At 36.3% G+C, this 18,855-nt stretch overlaps 1 protein-coding gene across 6 annotated transcripts in view; it reads left to right on the top strand.

Moving 5' to 3' along the window:
* Positions 1-18,855, top strand: part of SMARCA1 (SWI/SNF related, matrix associated, actin dependent regulator of chromatin, subfamily a, member 1) — a 166,116-nt gene that overhangs the window by 50,454 nt on the left and 96,807 nt on the right. For 4 of the 6 annotated variants that reach the window (XM_037821586.1, XM_037821583.1, XM_037821581.1 and 1 more), the window contains exons 9-16: positions 751-819; positions 3,829-3,938; positions 5,199-5,425; positions 6,400-6,521; positions 9,986-10,021; positions 10,944-11,096; positions 12,908-13,040; positions 13,919-14,067. In XM_037821586.1, the coding sequence (XP_037677514.1) occupies positions 751-819; positions 3,829-3,938; positions 5,199-5,425; positions 6,400-6,521; positions 9,986-10,021; positions 10,944-11,096; positions 12,908-13,040; positions 13,919-14,067 (999 nt within the window). The remainder of the gene's footprint in view (positions 1-750; positions 820-3,828; positions 3,939-5,198; positions 5,426-6,399; positions 6,522-9,985; positions 10,022-10,943; positions 11,097-12,907; positions 13,041-13,918; positions 14,068-18,855) is intronic. The other 2 variants (XM_037821585.1, XM_037821582.1) reach the window with 1 other exon arrangement.

The raw sequence follows: 18,855 nt of genomic DNA, 5'->3' as shown, positions 1-18,855 counted from the left end.
TGGGGCTGTTGAAGTGCAAAAAGGTAAGGAGTCAGTGAGAAAGGAGAAGGGACAAATGTAGGGAATAAAAAAGGCTTTTTTGGAGCCACAGAATGGGTGCCTGCTTTTATGTGCCCCCCCCTCCTTCTCGGAGCTTAGCAACCTCATCTCCAAAAATAAGTTAGTTTATTTGTTAATTAATTCTGCAGTTGAGGCTGCGTTCAGTCCCCCTTCTTGCCCTCAGCTGATTGTTGTTTTTTTTTCCCTTTCAAGGAGCCAGCTGCAGGACAGTCCATGGGGTCTGGGTGGGGAGGGGCACCAGTCCCCTGGTTTGGGTAACTTACAAAATTTGCTGTGATCTCAGCTTTTCCTCAGGTTCCAAACTTGTGTACGATGTGTGACTGGTCACTGGAGACCCTGAAAACACTTTTTCATACAGTTCATGGGTAATTACCAGCTGCTCTAGAGGGGAGACTAAATTCTGTGCCTCCCCACTCTGCCATCTTGCCCTGCTCCCATTATTAATAAATGCCTTTTAAGAAAAAATTGCTGATGGAATTCCTGTATAATGGGGCTCAAATTTTGTTAATTCCTTCACTATTTTATTTATTTTCATAAGTAAATAATATTGGCCATCACAGTTAATATATTTTCAAAGTGCATTTAAAGTGAATTATGTCTATATTTTGTATTAAAATGTATAGAATATTGAGTTTATTTTTAAAAAACCCTATTCGCTTATTGCAGATTTCTACTCTTCCTCCCCTACAGGACTTTGATTCTTGGTTTGACACTAAAAATTGTCTTGGTGATCAAAAACTTGTGGAAAGACTTCATGCAGTAAGTAATAGTGATCAAGAAAATTCAGTAGTTACATATATATAATTGAGCCAGTAAACAAACTGCTTTATAAAACATTTTTGAATTTGTGGGTTTACCTCTTGGTTCAATCTTGGTTCTTCTTCCTCCTAACCTTTTTGACACCCTCTTTGGTAGACAAACTTCACTAGCATATTCGGCCTCTATAGAACAGATTTTTTTTTTTTTTGCCTTGGCTCTTCTCTCATGAATAATGTGGTCCTCTTCAGTAGAGACTATTCATTTCTCCCCACCTCATGGGACCTCGAGATGAGGTCAGTATTATCCCGATTTTCCAATGCCATTTCTAAGCCATTGCTTCTTCACCATCACATATAAATCTCTTTTCTTTGAGGCTCAAGCTATCTTGCAGTTTCAGCCTCTGTTCTCTTCACTATCATCTACTTGTGTTTTGGTCACTCCCTCACATTCACTGAACACTAATATTCCATCCTTGGATAACAATCTATTATATCCTTCTAGCTCTTTCACTCATGTTATTTTTTTTTTTTTTTGTACCTTTACCTTACAGAACCCTCCAGTCCTTGGACCCCTGCATTTTCTCCCCATCTACCAGCCCATTTCTATTGTTACTTTTTCCATATACAGTCTCGAGCCCATTTTTTATCACTTGAACCCTTCCTTGCCAATACTCCCAAACTCCCTTACTCCCTTGTCTGTCTGCCGTACCTGCCTTGAAAAACCCTAAACTGGAAGAATGTACCTGTCTTTCTGTCTTCGCGGTTTGAATTCTGCTTCTACCACTTACCTTCTCTGCACTTGTGCTGCTCAACACTGACAAATAAGATTATACACCTGTGCAGGTTGGAACCATTAGAATTTCATATTCTCTAACATAAGCTGGGATTTTGATGATGTTGGTGATCCTTCAACATGAATGTCCTTCAATGAGCGATTCTTTCCCATTTCCTGTAACAGTTACTTCAGACCTTCTCCAGTCTCCACAAGACTTCTATCCCAGATATTCCCTGCCCTCCTCCTCTCTCAGTAGGTAACATCATTTCTTTCTCCCAAAGAGAATATAGAAGTTATTAGGAAAGAACTCCTTTAGCTTTCAACATCATCTTCCAAGGATATATACATCCATGTTATCTTCTGTCTCAGAAGTTGTGTCTTTTCTCCTGTCAATGGCTAATTCTTCCATATAAACACTGGATCTCATCTCTTCCTATTTCCTTCTGGACTTTACCCCATGATTTATCTTTTTTATTGACTAAATTTTCTGTGTCTCCCTCCATATTTGCTCTTTTCCCTCAACATAAAAACATTCTCAAATATCTTCCCTATTAAATATAAACCCTCACCCATACCTACCTACCCCCACAAAACGGTGTTCCCTCAACATTGTGTCCTTCTCTAGCTGTGATTGCATTTCTTTCCCTTGGCAGCTAAATTTCTTGAAAGAGTAGTTTATCTTCCCTATTTCCACTGCCTAATCTTCCATTCACTCTTGAACCCATTGACCACTGGCATATATCCATTCCATACAACAGAAATTCACAAGGTCTTCAATGACTTTCCAGTTGCTGAATTCAGGGTACACCTTATGGTCAATTTTTTGTCTTCTCTTTACTATTTCGCACTGCTAACCACTCCTCCTGTTTGAAACTCCTGCTTGGTTTCTGTGATACCCTTCTCTCTTGTATTTTTTCTTATGTCTGTCTATTACTACCAGTCCTCTTTATGGGCTTCTATTTCTTTGACTTTCTTTTCATACACGCTCTTCCTGGGGACCCCCTCTCATGGTTCCAGCTACCACCTGTATAATGATAACTCCAGAATTTATATATCCATATTGCTCTCCTGAGTTCTAGACTTACGCATCCCATTGCCTTCTGAATATTTTTACCTAAAAGCCTCACAGGCAGTCTAAACTCTTATGAATTTCTCTTAAACAAGTTTAAGAGGCCCAAACCAGAAAACAGAAGCCTTTTTATCTTCTCTTTTCCTTATCTCCCATATATCTCTAATAATAGTAGCTACAGTGTATTGAATACCTGCTGTGGTTAAGCTCATTTACTACTACACATATACTACCACAAGTTCCCCTCAACAGCCTTGGAAATAAGTGTCATTCCCATTTAAAAATGTTTGGCATATAAGTATATCATAATTTTTTTTTGGGGTGGGGAGGGGGAATGAGTGTGTGAGGAAATGGACTTGAAAAAAATAAGGAACTTGTCCAGGTTCATGACAGCTAATCAGGTTGATTGATTTTAGAATCAGCTGGGTTTGAATTCTGCTACCACTTACTAGCAAAGTGACGTTGGTCAAGTTACTAAAATGGGAATAATTGCATTTCCCTCAAAGATGTATTGTAAGAATTAAATGCTATATGTAAAATTCATAGTACAGTGTCTGGCACATTGTAGGGACTCCATAAATGGTAGCACTATTATTTTCTTGTGATAGAGTCTGTTTTTGAGGTATACACTGATTATTTCCTCTTTCTCTGTTTTCCAGGTATACACTGATTATTTCCTCTTTTTTTCTATTCATCCAAATCTTCCTTAACATTGAACCATTTTCTCTTCATTCATATTTTTAAACATTTTGAAATGTCCTGAATTCTTATTTCATTTTTGGAGACATTCTGATTCATGCTCTCTGACTTAAGATTTCCTCTAAGGTTTAAAAATCTTGTATTATAATAGTTTTATTTTTTTCTTTTTAGAGACTCTTTAGCATGTACTCAGTAGTCAATAGTCTCCTTGTTTTTTTTTTTGTTTGTTTGTGTTTTTAATGTATTTTGTACCATCAAATCATGGATGACTAATATGGGTCCCCTATTCTGATTTTGTAATGGTTTATTACTTGGTTCTTCTTTACCAAGAAAGGTGGCAAGTGGGGTTTGTAGCGATTTTCAGATTATGCATTGAGAAGTGAATTTCACATTAAGAGTACTAATGAAATATGTAGTTCATAATATTAAATGTTTTGTATACTTTTATGAAAACTGTCATATTTTAGGTTTTAAAACCATTTTTGTTACGTCGTATAAAAAGTGATGTTGAGAAGAGCCTGCCTCCTAAAAAGGAAATAAAGATTTACTTGGGACTGAGTAAGATGCAACGAGAATGGTGAGCTATTTCGTTTCCATTAAATTTTGCGTGTAAGGACTTATTGGAAGTTAGTTTGTAGTGGTTCATTTATGATTGTAGTACAGAAGTTATATTTTATATTTTAAATGGCAAGTTAAGTAGTTCAAATAGCTTAAGGGAAAATTGATAAGTATTTAATTTAACATTTGTAGTTCTGTAGATCTGCGTTTGAATCCTGAGCTTTGCCTTTTAATAGCTATTTTAGTTTGGGCAAGTAAATGGGGATAATAATATTTACCTTATAAGAGTGATGTCAAGGTGAAAGGGGATAATGGTACTGGCAAATTTATTAGTTCTCTTGCTTTTTTCATTGGTGAAAATAGTAATAACCATAATAATAATAATATAGATGAAAACATCATTGACTGCAAATATTACAAAAATAGAAGCTGGAATGGTTTAATAAAATACCAGCAAAGTAGGAAATTGACAAGAGGAGTCACAAGGAATCATATGTCAGACTTGTTAGTAATGTAATAATACTGCCTAAAGGAGCAAAATGTTGCTAATATAAGTAAAATTAGATTGCATGTAAAATATATAATGATTCATCTACTATAGAAACCAGTTCAGAGTAGAGGTTAAGAGTATATTCTTTGGACGCAGACATGATCAGACCCTGGCTTTCTCCCTTGTTGTGGCCCTGAGTAGGTTACTTAACTTTTCTTATCTGCCTGAATTTCAATCTGTAAAATGGGGATGATAATAGTACATTCCTTAGAGATGTGAAGATTGAATGAGATGGTTCATATAAAGTACTTGTCATAATACCCAACACTTGTACTCAGTATAAATTGGGTATTATTATAATTAGTTTTATTGTTTGGGTGTATATGTTGGTCTACTTTTGCCCAGGTGAAGATCTAGAAAGGAGAATGAAAAATATTTACAGGATCAGAAGAAAATGGCCTATGAAGACAAGCATAAGAATTTCTGATTGTTTTAGCTCACATAAGTAATAGATGGATGCCAGTTATTAGCAAATACATGAATTATTGTATGCAGAATAATTATCAGCCAATGGCAATTTCTAGTAATGGATAAAGTGGGAGGAAACAGGCTTACAGGCAGTATACAAGTTAAAATATTCAAGTCTTCGCTGGTTTCTTGTTTTTGGTGATTAGATTTAGTCTCAAATCAAATCTTGGTTTTTTAAATGGGAATGAAAGCTGATCACCAAAGGGACATTTCTTTGTGGCATTAACCTAATTGATGATTAATTATAGTTTTACATTTTAGGTATACAAAAATCCTGATGAAAGATATTGATGTTTTAAACTCTGCTGGCAAGATGGACAAGATGAGACTCTTAAACATTCTGATGCAACTTCGAAAGTGTTGCAATCATCCATACTTGTTTGATGGTGCTGAACCTGGTCCACCTTATACCACTGATGAGCATATCGTCAGTAACAGTGGTAAAATGGTGGTTCTGGATAAACTGTTGGCCAAACTCAAAGAACAGGGTAAGTAATACATTTTTAAATTAACATTTCATATTAATGTCTTATATATGAATAAAATTTTTCATACCATTCATTATTCATTCATTCATTCTGCAAATGTTGAGTACTTAATATTTGCCAGGAATTGTTATACGGGCTGAGTGTACAAAGATGAATAAGACAACAGGCTTTGCCTTGGAAAAGCTCACACAGAGTAGTGAGGAGGACAGACCTGTAAAAAATAGTTGCAGTTCGTTGTGATAAGTGCTATGATAGAAGCATGTGGAAAGTGTTGAGAAACTGGGATCTGGGGAAGTCTTCACAGAGCTGACATCTGAGGTGAGCACTGGAAATGTAGAGGAGTAAATTATGTAAAAATGGAGGAGAAAGGTTTTCCAGGGCAAAGAAACAAGTGTGAAAGAGGGTATGGGGGAGCTTATGATATTTGGGGTAGAGTGGCAATTGATGAATCTGGAAGATGGGACAGGACCAAACTATGAAATGCCTCTAAACCATGCTTTATGGAGTTTGGACTTTATTTTGAAGGCAGAGGGAGGGCCATTGAAGATTTGACCATGGAGAGTGATGCAATCAGAATGTTAAGAAGAGAACCTTGGAAGCAGTGTGGGGGATCTATTGAGGATAAGAGATCAGAAACAGGAAATGAGTTGGGAGGCTATTGCAGTAGTCCAGTGAGAGATCATGTGGATGCATCACTCATCCTCAGGACAGAGTAAAGGCAAACTTAAAATCATCTCAGTATGTGTGGAGGATTTTGAAGATCTTAAAAATGCATAATTCAACAAATGCATAATTCTATATAGCATCCCTTGAAGAGGAGTTGTGGTTTTGTGTGTGTGTGTGTGTCGGCGTGTAGTGGAGTGTTTATGTGCTGTATGTTTATATGGCATGTAACGTTTTAATTCCGTTTTTGTAACTTCCAAGTTAGTGTTGCACAGTTGTATAACATACTTTCTTTTGGTGAAATGTTTTAGGATCAAGAGTTCTCATTTTTAGCCAAATGACTCGCTTGCTGGACATTTTGGAGGATTATTGTATGTGGCGTGGTTATGAGTATTGTCGACTGGATGGACAAACCCCACATGAGGAAAGAGAGGTGAGGGAAAAAAATAAAACAAGACTTCAAAAATCATAGTTCAATTAAAGCAATGTTGATCATCGTTAGGTAGTTTTTAACTTTTGCCTTTTATTTAGCTAGGTGCATTGAATTTCACTGTCTCTTAGATGTTCAATTTGGCTTCCATTCCACTGACTTTATACACATCACCTTTTCCACGGTCTTCAAAAACATCCTCACTTATCTAAATGACACTACACTAAAAGACACTACACCATTACATCCTTATTTCCTCTAACCACTGCTCTCTCTGACTCTTTTGATTACTGTTTCTCATTTTACTCTCTGACTTCTGATTCTCTGTCATTTCTTATGTTGATTTGCCTTCTATAGTAAACCCTCACCATTCCTGGAGTTTAACATTCAAGCCTTTGCCAGTTTATGAGCAACCATAAAGAGTCATGAAGCATAGTATTTCGTAAAGGGAATAATCTCAGTCTTAAAGAGTTGTTTCAAAATTAATTGAGGCAACATAGGTATAGGTGCTTATCATGAATTTGGATATTGGAGCACTAAAAAGTTGGTGTGCAGGAGTAAGTCACTTAGCTAGTGTGTAACTCTCCCTAGCACCCAGATTCTTTCTCAAATTCGGAGATTCTTATGGATCTTTAGATTATGCCTCACAAATGTCATGGGTTTAATGCATTTTAAACCCTATAAAACACTTTCCTTTGTGAAGGCTGTGTTATGTATCTTCCATTTTCTGTGATTTTTCAGGGCTCTGTCTTTGGCTTCTGTCTTAAGTCTATACTCATGTTCTGGGCAAAGATCAAGCTTTTATGGTATAGTGGAAAATGCACCAAACTTGGTTTCAGCAGACCTGAATTTCAGCACCAACTCTACCACTTTGTAGCATATGCAAGCCATTTAATTCTCTGAGCCTCAGTATCTTTAACTGTATCATAAGGATAATATTAATACCTAGGCTTCCTTTCTTATAATGTTTTTGTGAGGTTCAGTGGATAAAATAGGTATGAAAACAGTTTTTAAACTAGGTAGTGCAATACATACCACATGTCATGAAATTGTATTCAGTGTTTTATACCACTCAGCTTTAGGGCCCCTTCTTAGGCTACAAAGTCTCAGTTTGTGTCCCTCCTCTTCTAAGCTGCAACAGGCACTCTGTCCCTTGCGGATCTCCTTATTGAAGCCTGGCTATAGCCTAGCATAGTGGCCACAACAAACACACAGGCCCTTTTCATATTAAGGATTTTATGGCTACCCATTTGTTCTAGTTTGCTAATGCTGCCGGAATGCAAAACACCAGAGATGGATTGGCTTTTATAAAAGGGGGTTTATTTGGTTACACAGTTACAGTCTTAAGGCCATAAAGTGTCCAACGTAACATATCAGTAATCAGGGTACCTTCACTGGAGGATGGCCAATGGTGTCCGGAAAACCTCTGTTAGCTGGGAAGGACGTGGCTGGTGTCTGCTCCAAAGTTCTGGTTTCAAGATGGCTTTCTCCCAGGACGTTCCTTTCTAGGCTGCAGTTCCTCAAAAATGTCACTCTTAGTTGCACTTGGGGTATTTGTCCTCTCTTAGCTTCTCTGGAGCAAGCGTCTGCTTTCAACGGCCATCTTCAAACTGTCTCTCATCTGCAGCTCCTGTGCTTTCTTCAAAGTGTCCCTCTTGGCTGTAGCTCCTCTTCAAAACGTCACTCACAGCTGCACTGTGTTCCTTCTGTTTGTCAGCTCATTTATATGGCTCCGCTGATCAAGGCCCACCCTGAATGGGTGGGGCCACAACTCCATGGAAATATCTCATCAGAGTTATCACTTACAGTTGGGTGTGGCACATTTCCATGCAAACAACCTATCCAAACATTCCACCTTAATCCCCACTAATATGTCTGCCCCACAAGATTGCATCAAAGAATATGGCTTTTTCTGGGGGACATAATACAGTCAAACCAGTACACCAGTATAGGGAAACAGTTGCGATAACAATAATTCCAAATATGAGGACATAGCAAAGCTAACCCAATTCCCTGTACTGTAGTGTTTCACTCTCTCTGAGATGTTAACATGAAGCTTTGCTGGCTTTTTGCTAGTTTATTCTGGAGAGTGGGTTTCTCCCAATCCACATTAAACATAGGCCTTACAGTACCATTCTAGGTGACCCTTTTTCCTGGAATGAAGATGGTATCAAGGCAGAATAGTAGGTGCTTTCGGACTTCAAGCAGCCAATTTGCATTTCTGACTGATCTCTCTGCTCACACATCATGTGGACTTTACCTATTTATGCCCAGATTCTTCTGGTTTTTAAAAATGTCACTTACTGTTCTCTCTTCAGAGACTTTGAATTAAATGTATTGACTTTAAATAAAGCAAAGTCAAAGGTGTTCATTTTTTTATTGGAAGTGCCCAGCTTTCCTATTATGTCTTGTCCACATGGTCATTTCATCTGTTTCCCCCCTGCAAGAAGGGAAAGACCACATTTGCCAGATGTTAATAAACAATTCTTTCTCAATATTTATTGAAAAATAAATATTATTTATTTATTGAGATAAATTGTTTAATAAATTGTTTATTTCTCAATAAACAATTGAGAAATAAACAATTGAGAAATAAACAATTCTTTCTCAATAGCTCCCAGGTCTGCCCTTTCTCCATTATTACAGCTAAATTCAGCTAGTCGTATCTAGCTGAATTTAGCTAGATTTAGGTCATCATTTGGCTCATTTCCTGTAGCCTTTATTTATTTAATTGGCCTCTGTACTTTTATAGGGAAATGAACATTCATCCAGAGCCTACTATAAGCTAGGCAATTTGAAGTTCCAATTGAATTCTCCCAGCATCCCAGTAAAATATTGGTATAATTTTCTCCACTTGAAACTGAGTCTCAGAGAAGTTAAATGTTTGCCCAGAATCACATATGTAATAAACGGTAGAGTTGTGATTCAAACTCAGGTTGACTTTTTGCTCTTTCCTCTACACCAAGTTGCCTCTCACTACACCATGCTGCTTTCTATACTGCCCCCTCTACATGCTATACTGACTGCTGCAGTGAGAGTCATCATCTCTGCCTGCAACTTTTGACCATGCCATTCCTTTCATTAACAAAAATAACTTACTATATTTTGTGATTATAAAATTAATATATGATTGCTGAAGAAAATTTGAAAAATACAGAAAAGTACTTCCTGCCAATCTTTTTATGTATATATATAATATATATATAAAGTAATTGATACCATACTACCCATACAACTCAGTATCTTTCTACATTTTACTCAAAATAATGTTGTATTTTCCTCTCAGTAATAAGTCATTGTAAAAATAATTTTAGTATAATATTTCTTCCTGCAGATGCACTACAAATAATTAATCCCCCCTATTGTTGATCATGTAGGTTGTTTCCAATTTTTCACTATTATAAATAATGCTACAGTGAAAGTCCTTATACATAAATCTTTGTGCACCTTTCTGATTATTTCCTTAGGATAAATTCCTAGAAGTGGAATTACTGGGTCAAAGGGTATGAACATTTTTAAGGCTCTTGATGCATATTGCCAAATTGCTTTCCAGAAAGGTTGTACCAATTTTCACCCCCAGCAGCAATGTATGAGAGTGCCCGTCTCACCGCCCCCTCATCAACATTGAGTATTATCATTTTTTTTAATCTTCAAAAACTGGTATTATGTTGTTTTAATTTACATTTATTTGACTACTAGTGAGGTTACACATTTTCTTTTGTTTTTAAGCCATTTGTATTTTTTTGTGAGTTGTCTATTTTTTTTTGCTCTTTTTTTATTGGGGTCTTAAGTGTTTTTCTAATTAATTTGTATGAGATCTTTATGTAGTAAGGATATTAACATCCCATTGTTTTTTAAGACTCTTTACTAAATATCCTTGAATTGCCTTCCTAATTTTCCTCATTATTTACTTACCTCTTTGCTCTCTTTCACCCTACTGAAATAAACCTACTTGCCTTCCCCTTTACCTTTTTGCCTCTCATTCCCATTTCTAAACCTCTTTCTCTCTTGATTGGTCTTTGAAACTATACCTGCATAAACTAATGGGAATGAAGTTGAGATTTCTGACACGACACACCCAATTAAGTCAATTAAACCATTTTCACTATTATTGTTTTAAAGTAATTTAAATGATTTATTATTTGGTTAGTTAAATCTATCATTGTGATTGTTCTAAGTTTTCTCTGTTGATGTAAGGAATCAATAAGGATTAGGAACTTTACTTATGTGATTTGTTTTCTACAGCAATTCACACAGTACAGTATATAGATAGATGCTTAAATATTTTTGAAGATAAAAGAACATTATGAAGTGGGGCTTTGTGTATGCATGTTAAAATTTTTCATTTGTTTTGTAAGGATCCTGGTGTTATAATTTGATTTTTCTCTCTTTTTCTTCTGTTCCCTTTGTTAATTTTAAAAAAAGGAAGCAATAGAGGCCTTTAATGCTCCTAATAGTAGCAAATACATCTTTATGCTGAGTACCAGGGCTGGAGGTCTTGGAATTAACTTGGCAAGTGCTGATGTGGTTATATTATATGATTCAGACTGGAATCCACAGGTTGATCTACAAGCTATGGTTAGTAATCTTTAAAGATGTCATAAATATATCTTAGCTCATTATTTATGTCTTAGCTTGTTATTTATACTGCACCAAAGTAAATTAAGATAAAAAGGTAAGGGCAATTTTGGGGACGTTTTGTTGTTAAAATAGATGATCCTGGAAAACACAGTTGTCGTGCTAATTGTAAAAACAAGCAAACATACAAAAGAAATGATCAACAACAACAATAAAAAAACCCATCCTAAATCTAAGTATAAAGTTGGAGTATTAATTTGTGCTTTTATCATGAAACAGAAATGTAGTTTTTTTCCTTTCCTGATGATTGAAGAGGATACATTCATTTGTCTTAATGAAAAGAATTAAAAAGTTAATCCCTTACTATTACTTTGTTTAACAACTAAATATATTAAAATGCTTGGTACCCAAATTAGGAGAGGTAGGATTTTATCTTTTGTAATAAGACAGTTGGGAAGAGGAGGTAAAAGGTAAGAAGGGGATATGTTCCAAGAAAACAGTTGCTATTTAAGGACACCAGCAGAAACGGTTCTATCCACATATCCCCCTCCCATCTTTTTTTAATTTTCCAGGGAGCTATTTTTCTGACTTTCACTATGACAATAAAGGTTACCCCTGTGACATTTTGATATCATTTCTTGAATTAGAGCTACAACTTTTTTAATGTGACTAACATTTTAAGATAAATATAATTTCAGAAGTAAAAGATGCAAAATAGCTGTATATTCAAAAGCCATCGGAAATAATGGGATAATTGACTGTCGTGATGGAAGCAGCGAAAAGTCGTATGCCAATGAAACATAATTTAGAAGTTCTTCGTTTTCTTTTGCAATAGAGAAATGAAAAATATCGACCATTGGGACATGTTTACAGTTAACATGCTTTGGCATAGTAATTATTACTTCAGCATGGTATTGAACTACCTGTTTCATATGACTAAATAGGAGTCAACCCTAGTAAGTTACAGTGTTAACTGAACTGGAAAACCTATTGATGATAATAATTCATTTCCTTAAAAGTGTTAGAGTACAGCTGATCTTTCAGGATTTACTGGTTTGAGTTTGAAATTTCAAATATATGCAATGTGTTGTATTTACTTTTCTCATGCTGTGTTGAAACTTTGTCACTGGGCTCTTATGTTGTTATATTTAGTACAAGGACTAAAGGTTTTGAACCTTGTTTTTTTGATTTGTTCTCTCTTCTTCCCTCCTCCCCTCACTTATTTGCTCTAGCGGCTTCTGTGTTTTAAAAATACTCCCTCCCAGCTATTTTCTATTATTAGAAGTTATACCAGTCACCTTTACCAACTGTAAGCTATAGAACCGATTCTAGACCACTATATATTAAGGATATTAATATTCCATTAACTTTTAGGACCCTTTACTACATATCTCTGAATTGCCTCAGTAAGCAGAAAGAAATGCTTGATGATGAGATAAGGGAGACTTTTGCCACCATTATCAACCCTTGCTAGCTACTTTGTCCCTCCCCCAAAACTCCTTGCTAGTTTGGAAGATGTTGGTTTTCAGTGGCTTAAAGTTACTTAGCATCTTAATCTAGGAGCTTCCTCCTGTCCTCTTCTTAAAGGGACTTTTCCTTTTTATTTTTCTGGGAGTTCCCTGTTAATATATTTACAGATGTCTTTGTTCCCAGGGGTCACTAGATATTTGTAATATTCATCACCCTCCTTTCTAAAGTGGCAGGTCTAGAGAGATAAAGAACGAATGTTAAGAATTTTCTAGCATATGATGGCTACACTGTAAATGGTATCCAGAATGTCAAATATCTTATATTAGGATTATTTCTACTAGGATCGAGCACATCGTATTGGTCAGAGGAAGCCAGTACGTGTGTTCCGTCTCATCACTGACAACACTGTTGAAGAAAGGATTGTAGAAAGAGCTGAGATAAAATTGAGACTTGACTCAATTGTTATACAACAAGGTATCTATGCTTATAAACTTAATCAGTTGTTTTTTTTTTACAAAAATACAGGCCATTTTCTTCAAAGGCAGTTATTTTTTAAATTAAATTCAGTTTTATTGAGATATATTCACATACCATACAATCATCCATGGTGTACAATCAACTGTTCATAGTACCATCATATAGTGGTACTTTCATCATCCCAATCTATTTTTGAACATTTTCCTTACACCAGAATAAGAATAAAAAATAAAAGTAAAAAGAACACCCAAATCACCTCCCCCATCCCACCCTATTTTTCATTTAGTTTTTGTCCCCATTTGTCTACTCATCCATCCATATCCTGGATAAAGGTAGTGTGATCCACAAGGTTTTTACAATCACACTGTCACAAAGGGGATTATTTTTAATAAAGGTTGATCAAAAATTGCTAATTTATGTGAGAGAGAAAGGTCCATTTTGGAAAAGATATGCTAATTATTTAAAGTTTCCTAATTTAAACTCTTATGTTCAGTATATGGAGTGGATAATTGAACATCACTAGCATATGTCAATGGCATGTCTTTTGAAGTACCTGATGTTATTTGGCAGTTTTTTTAAAAAATTAAGCATGTATTAGAAGGTGCCTTTTCATATGTCGGTATTTGATCTGAAAAATGTTCTGTCCTACCAGGTTTTAACTGAATTTTACAGATGGAAATTAATATGGAAATAGAAATTATGGTAGAAGAAAAACTTGTGGGCTGTTCATTAAAAAAAATAACTTTAAAGCTCACTAATTTTTTGTTCCTATGAAGTTTTACATATAGTTAACTATAGTAGTGTCTGATTAGAACTATTATGCTATGCTTTCTTTGGAATAATTGAATATATATGATTTTTATTTTTATCGTTAGGAAGGCTCATTGACCAACAATCTAACAAACTGGCAAAAGATGAAATGTTACAAATGATACGTCATGGAGCCACCCATGTTTTTGCGTCTAAAGAAAGTGAGCTAACAGATGAAGGCATTACAGTTCTTCTTGAAAGAGGAGAAAAGAAGGTTAGTGAAAATGACATTTTGTTTTTATGATGGAATGCTTTAAAATCAACATACTTCAGCATACTTACTATTATGGCATTGTACTGAGCTACAAGTTTCAAGTGACTCATCTTCTCTAAGAATTTGTGGATCTATTTTCAGGGGTGGTTTAAGGTTTTTGGCTTATTTTTTAGTGAGAAAGACTAAGAACCAGAAATTTAAAATTGAGTGAACTTAACCTCATGCTTTTTGAAAATATTGTTTGTATTCACCATACTTAAAAGCCAAATAATCGTTGTGTTAATAGCATGTATCAGAACTGTTATGACTTTTTTGCACTGGATTAGAAGTTGTCTACTAATAATTGTGTTTGCTGAATATCTTTTGTGGGTATTGCATGAAATATTAAAGCATTAGTAGTTCAAGAGTAATAAGCAGTTTCAGAATTTTGTGATTTTTGTGTTGAATTCACCTGTTTATTACAAAATTATGGATAATTTCAAGCATAAGCAAAAGTAGGCAAAATAGCATAATGAGCCCTGTGTATTCATTATCCAGTTCCAACAGTCATCAACCATTCCTGCTCCTCCACATCTCCAATTCATTTTCTCCTTTCCTGGATTATTTGAAGCAAATCTCAGACACAGCATTTCTGCTATGAGTATTTCACTGTGTGCTCTAAAAAACAGGGATTCTTTTTTTAAAAACATAGTCATTATAGCATTGTCACACCTGAAAAACTCAATAGTTCTTTAATAACAAATATCCAGTTAATAATTAAATTGCTAATTGTCTCATAGTTAACTTTTTTTTAACAGTTTTCTTGTTTTATGAATCAGGATGCAAATAAGGTCCACAGATTGCAGTTGGTTGATACGATCTAAAAAGATTTGATCTAAATCTTTTTTAATCTGTAGGTTCCTATGCTTTTATGTATTCTTTCCCTTATGATTTAAATCATGAATAAACAGGATTGTTTGTGTTTAGAGTTTCCCAGAGTCTGAACTTTGGTGATCCCATCCCCGTGATATATTATACCATGTTCATTTATTCACTATATTTCCTGTAAATTGGTTGAACTTACTTATCAGAAGATTTTTGTTTCTGAGGCCATATCCTAAAATTTGGGCAATCTTGTCTTAGTATGTTTTCTGTCAGTATGCAAAATGTGTTGTTTTGGTCCAGGTTTGCCTTTATTTTATATATATATATATATATTTTTTTTTATCATCATTTTATTGAGATATATTCACATACCACGCAGTCATACAAAACAAATTGTACTTTCGATTGTTTACAGTACCATTACATAGTTGTACATTCATCACCTAAATCAATCCCTGACACCTTCATTAGCACACACACAAAAATAACAAGAATAATAATTAGAGTGAAAAAGAGCAATTGAAGTAAAAAAGAACACTGGGTACCTTTGTCTGTTTGTTTCCTTCCCCTACTTTTCTACACATCCATCCATAAACTAGACAAAGTGGAGTTTGGTCCTTATGGCTTTCCCAATCCCATTGTCACCCCTCATAAGCTACATTTTTATACAACTGTCTTCGAGATTCATGGGTTCTGGGTTGTAGTTTGATAGTTTCAGGTATCCACCACCAGCTACCCCAATTCTTTAGAACCTAAAAAGGGTTGTCTAAAGTGTGCGTAAGAGTGCCCACCAGAGTGATCTCTCGGCTCGTTTTGGAATCTCTCTGCCACTGAAGCTTATTTCATTTCCTTTCACATCCCCCTTTTGGTCAAGAAGATGTTCTCCATCCCACGATGCCGGGTCTACATTCCTCCCCGGGAGTCATATTCCACGTTGCCAGGGAGATTCACTCCCCTGGGTGTCTGATCCCACGTAGGGGGGAGGGCAGTGATTTCACCTTTCAAGTTGGCTTAGCCAGAGAGAGAGGGCCACATCTGAGCAACAAAGAGGCATTCAGGAGGAGACTCTTAGGCACAAATATAGGGAGGCCTAGCCTCTCCTTTGCAGCAACCGTCTTCCCAAGGGTAAAACTTATGGTAGAGGGCTCAACCCATCAAACCACCAGTCCCCTATGTCTGTGGTCATGTTAGCAACCATGGAGGTGGGGTAGGCGAATACCCCTGCATTCTCCACAGGCTCCTCAAGGGGGCACTACATCTTTTTTTTTTTTTTTTTTTTGTTAACTTTCCCTTCTTTTTTAAATCAACTGTATGAAAAAAAAAGTTAAAAAGAAAACAAACATACAATAAAAGAACATTTCAAAGAGACCATAACAAGGGAGTAAGAAAAAGACAACTAACCTAAGATAACTGCTTAACTTCCAACATGTTCCTACTTTACCCCAAGAAAGTTACATAATATAGCAACATTTCTGTGAACTTGCTCCTACTATATCCATCAGAAATTAACAGACCATAGTCATTCCTGGGCATCCCCAGAACGTTAAATAGCTTATCTGTTCTTCTTGGATTATTGTTCCCCCTTCCTTAATTGCTCTCTACTGCTAGTTCCCCTACATTCTACATTATAAACCATTTGTTTTACATTTTTCAAAGTTCACATTAGTGGTAGCATATAATATTTCTCTTTTTGTGCCTGGCTTATTTCGCTCAGCATTATGTCTTCAAGGTTCATCCATGTTGTCATATGTTTCACGAGATCGTTCCTTCTTACTGCCGCGTAGTATTCCATCGTGTGTATATACCACATTTTATTTATCCACTCATCTGTTGAAGGACATTTGGGTTGTTTCCATCTCTTGGCAATTGTGAATAATGCTGCTATGAACATTGGCGTGCAGATATCTGTTCGTGTCACTGCTTTCCGATCTTCCGGGTATATACCGAGAAGTGCACTCGCTGGATCGAATGGTAGCTCTAGATCTAGTTTTCTAAGGAACTGCCAGACTGACTTCCAGAGTGGCTGAACCATTATACAGTCCCACCAACAATGAATAAGAGTTCCAGTTTCTCCACATCCCCTCCAGCATTTGTAGTTTCCTGTTTGTTTAATGGCAGCCATTCTTTTTTTTTTTTTTTTTTAATCATCATTTTATTGAGATATATTCACATACCACGCAGTCATACAAAACAAATTGTACTTTCGATTGTTTACAGTACCATTACATAGTTGTACATTCATCACCTAAATCAATCCCTGACACCTTCATTAGCACACACACAAAAATAACAAGAATAATAATTAGAGTGAAAAAGAGCAATTGAAGTAAAAAAGAACACTGGGTACCTTTGTCTGTTTGTTTCCTTCCCCTACTTTTCTACACATCCATCCATAAACTAGACAAAGTTGAGTTTGGTCCTTATGGCATTCCCAATCCCACTGTCACCCCTCATAAGCTACATTTTTATACAACTGTCTTCGAGATTCATGGGTTCTGGGTTGTAGTTTAATAGTTTCAGGTATCCACCACCAGCTACCCCAATTCTTTAGAACCTAAAAAAGGTTGTCTAAAGTGTGCGTAAGAGTGCCCACCAGAGTGATCTCTCGGCTCGTTTTGGAATCTCTCTGCCACTGAAGCTTATTTCATTTCCTTTCACATCCCCCTTTTGGTCAAGAAGATGTTCTCCATCCCACGATGCCGGGTCTACATTCCTCCCCGGGAGTCATATTCCACGTTGCCAGGGAGATTCACTTCCCTGGGTGTCTGATCCCACGTAGGGGGGAGGGCAGTGATTTCACCTTTCAAGTTGGCTTAGCCAGAGAGAGAGGGCCACATCTGAGCAACAAAGAGGCATTCAGGAGGAGACTCTTAGGCACAAATACAGGGAGGCCTAGCCTCTCCTTTGCAGCAACCGTCTTCCCAAGGGTAAAACTTATGGTAGAGGGCTCAACCCATCAAACCACCAGTCCCCTATGTCTGTGGTCATGTTAGCAACCATGGAGGTGGGGTAGGCGAATACCCCTGCATTCTCCACAGGCTCCTCAAGGGGGCACTACATCTTTTTTTTTTTTTTTTTCCTTGTTTGTCTTTTTTCTTTCTTTTTTTTTTTTTTTAACTTTCCCTTCTTTTTTAAATCAACTGTATGAAAAAAAAAGTTAAAAAGAAAACAAACATACAATAAAAGAACATTTCAAAGAGACCATAACAAGGGAGTAAGAAAAAGACAACTAACCTAAGATAACTGCTTAACTTCCAACATGTTCCTACTTTACCCCAAGAAAGTTACCTAATATAGCAACATTTCAGTGAACTTGTTCCTACTACATCCATCAGAAATTAACAGACCATAGTCATTCCTGGGCATCCCCAGAACGTTAAATAGCTTATCTGTTCTTCTTGGATTATTGTTCCCCCTTCCTTAATTGCTCTCTACTGCTAGTTCCCCTACATTCTACATTATAAACCATTTGTTTTACATTTTTCAAAGTTCACATTAGTGGTAGCATATAATATTTCTCTTTTTGTGCCTGGCTTATTTCGCTCAGCATTATGTCTTCAAGGTTCATCCATGTTGTCATATGTTTCACCAGATCGTTCCTTCTTACTGCTGCGTAGTATTCCATCGTGTGTATATACCACATTTTATTTATCCACTCATCTGTTGAAGGACATTTGGGTTGTTTCCATCTCTTGGCAATTGTGAATAATGCTGCTATGAACATTGGCGTGCAGATATCTGTTCGTGTCACTGCTTTCCGATCTTCCGGGTATATACCGAGAAGTGCAATCGCTGGATCGAATGGTAGCTCTATATCTAGTTTTCTAAGGAACTGCCAGACTGACTTCCAGAGTGGCTGAACCATTATACAGTCCCACCAACAATGAATAAGAGTTCCAATTTCTCCACATCCCCTCCAGCATT

The sequence above is a fragment of the Choloepus didactylus genome, chromosome X (assembly GCF_015220235.1).
Source record: "Choloepus didactylus isolate mChoDid1 chromosome X, mChoDid1.pri, whole genome shotgun sequence".
Lineage (NCBI taxonomy): Eukaryota > Metazoa > Chordata > Mammalia > Pilosa > Megalonychidae > Choloepus > Choloepus didactylus.
The sequence above is the reverse complement of the archived record's forward strand: the minus strand, read 5'-3'. Positions and strand labels throughout refer to the sequence as shown.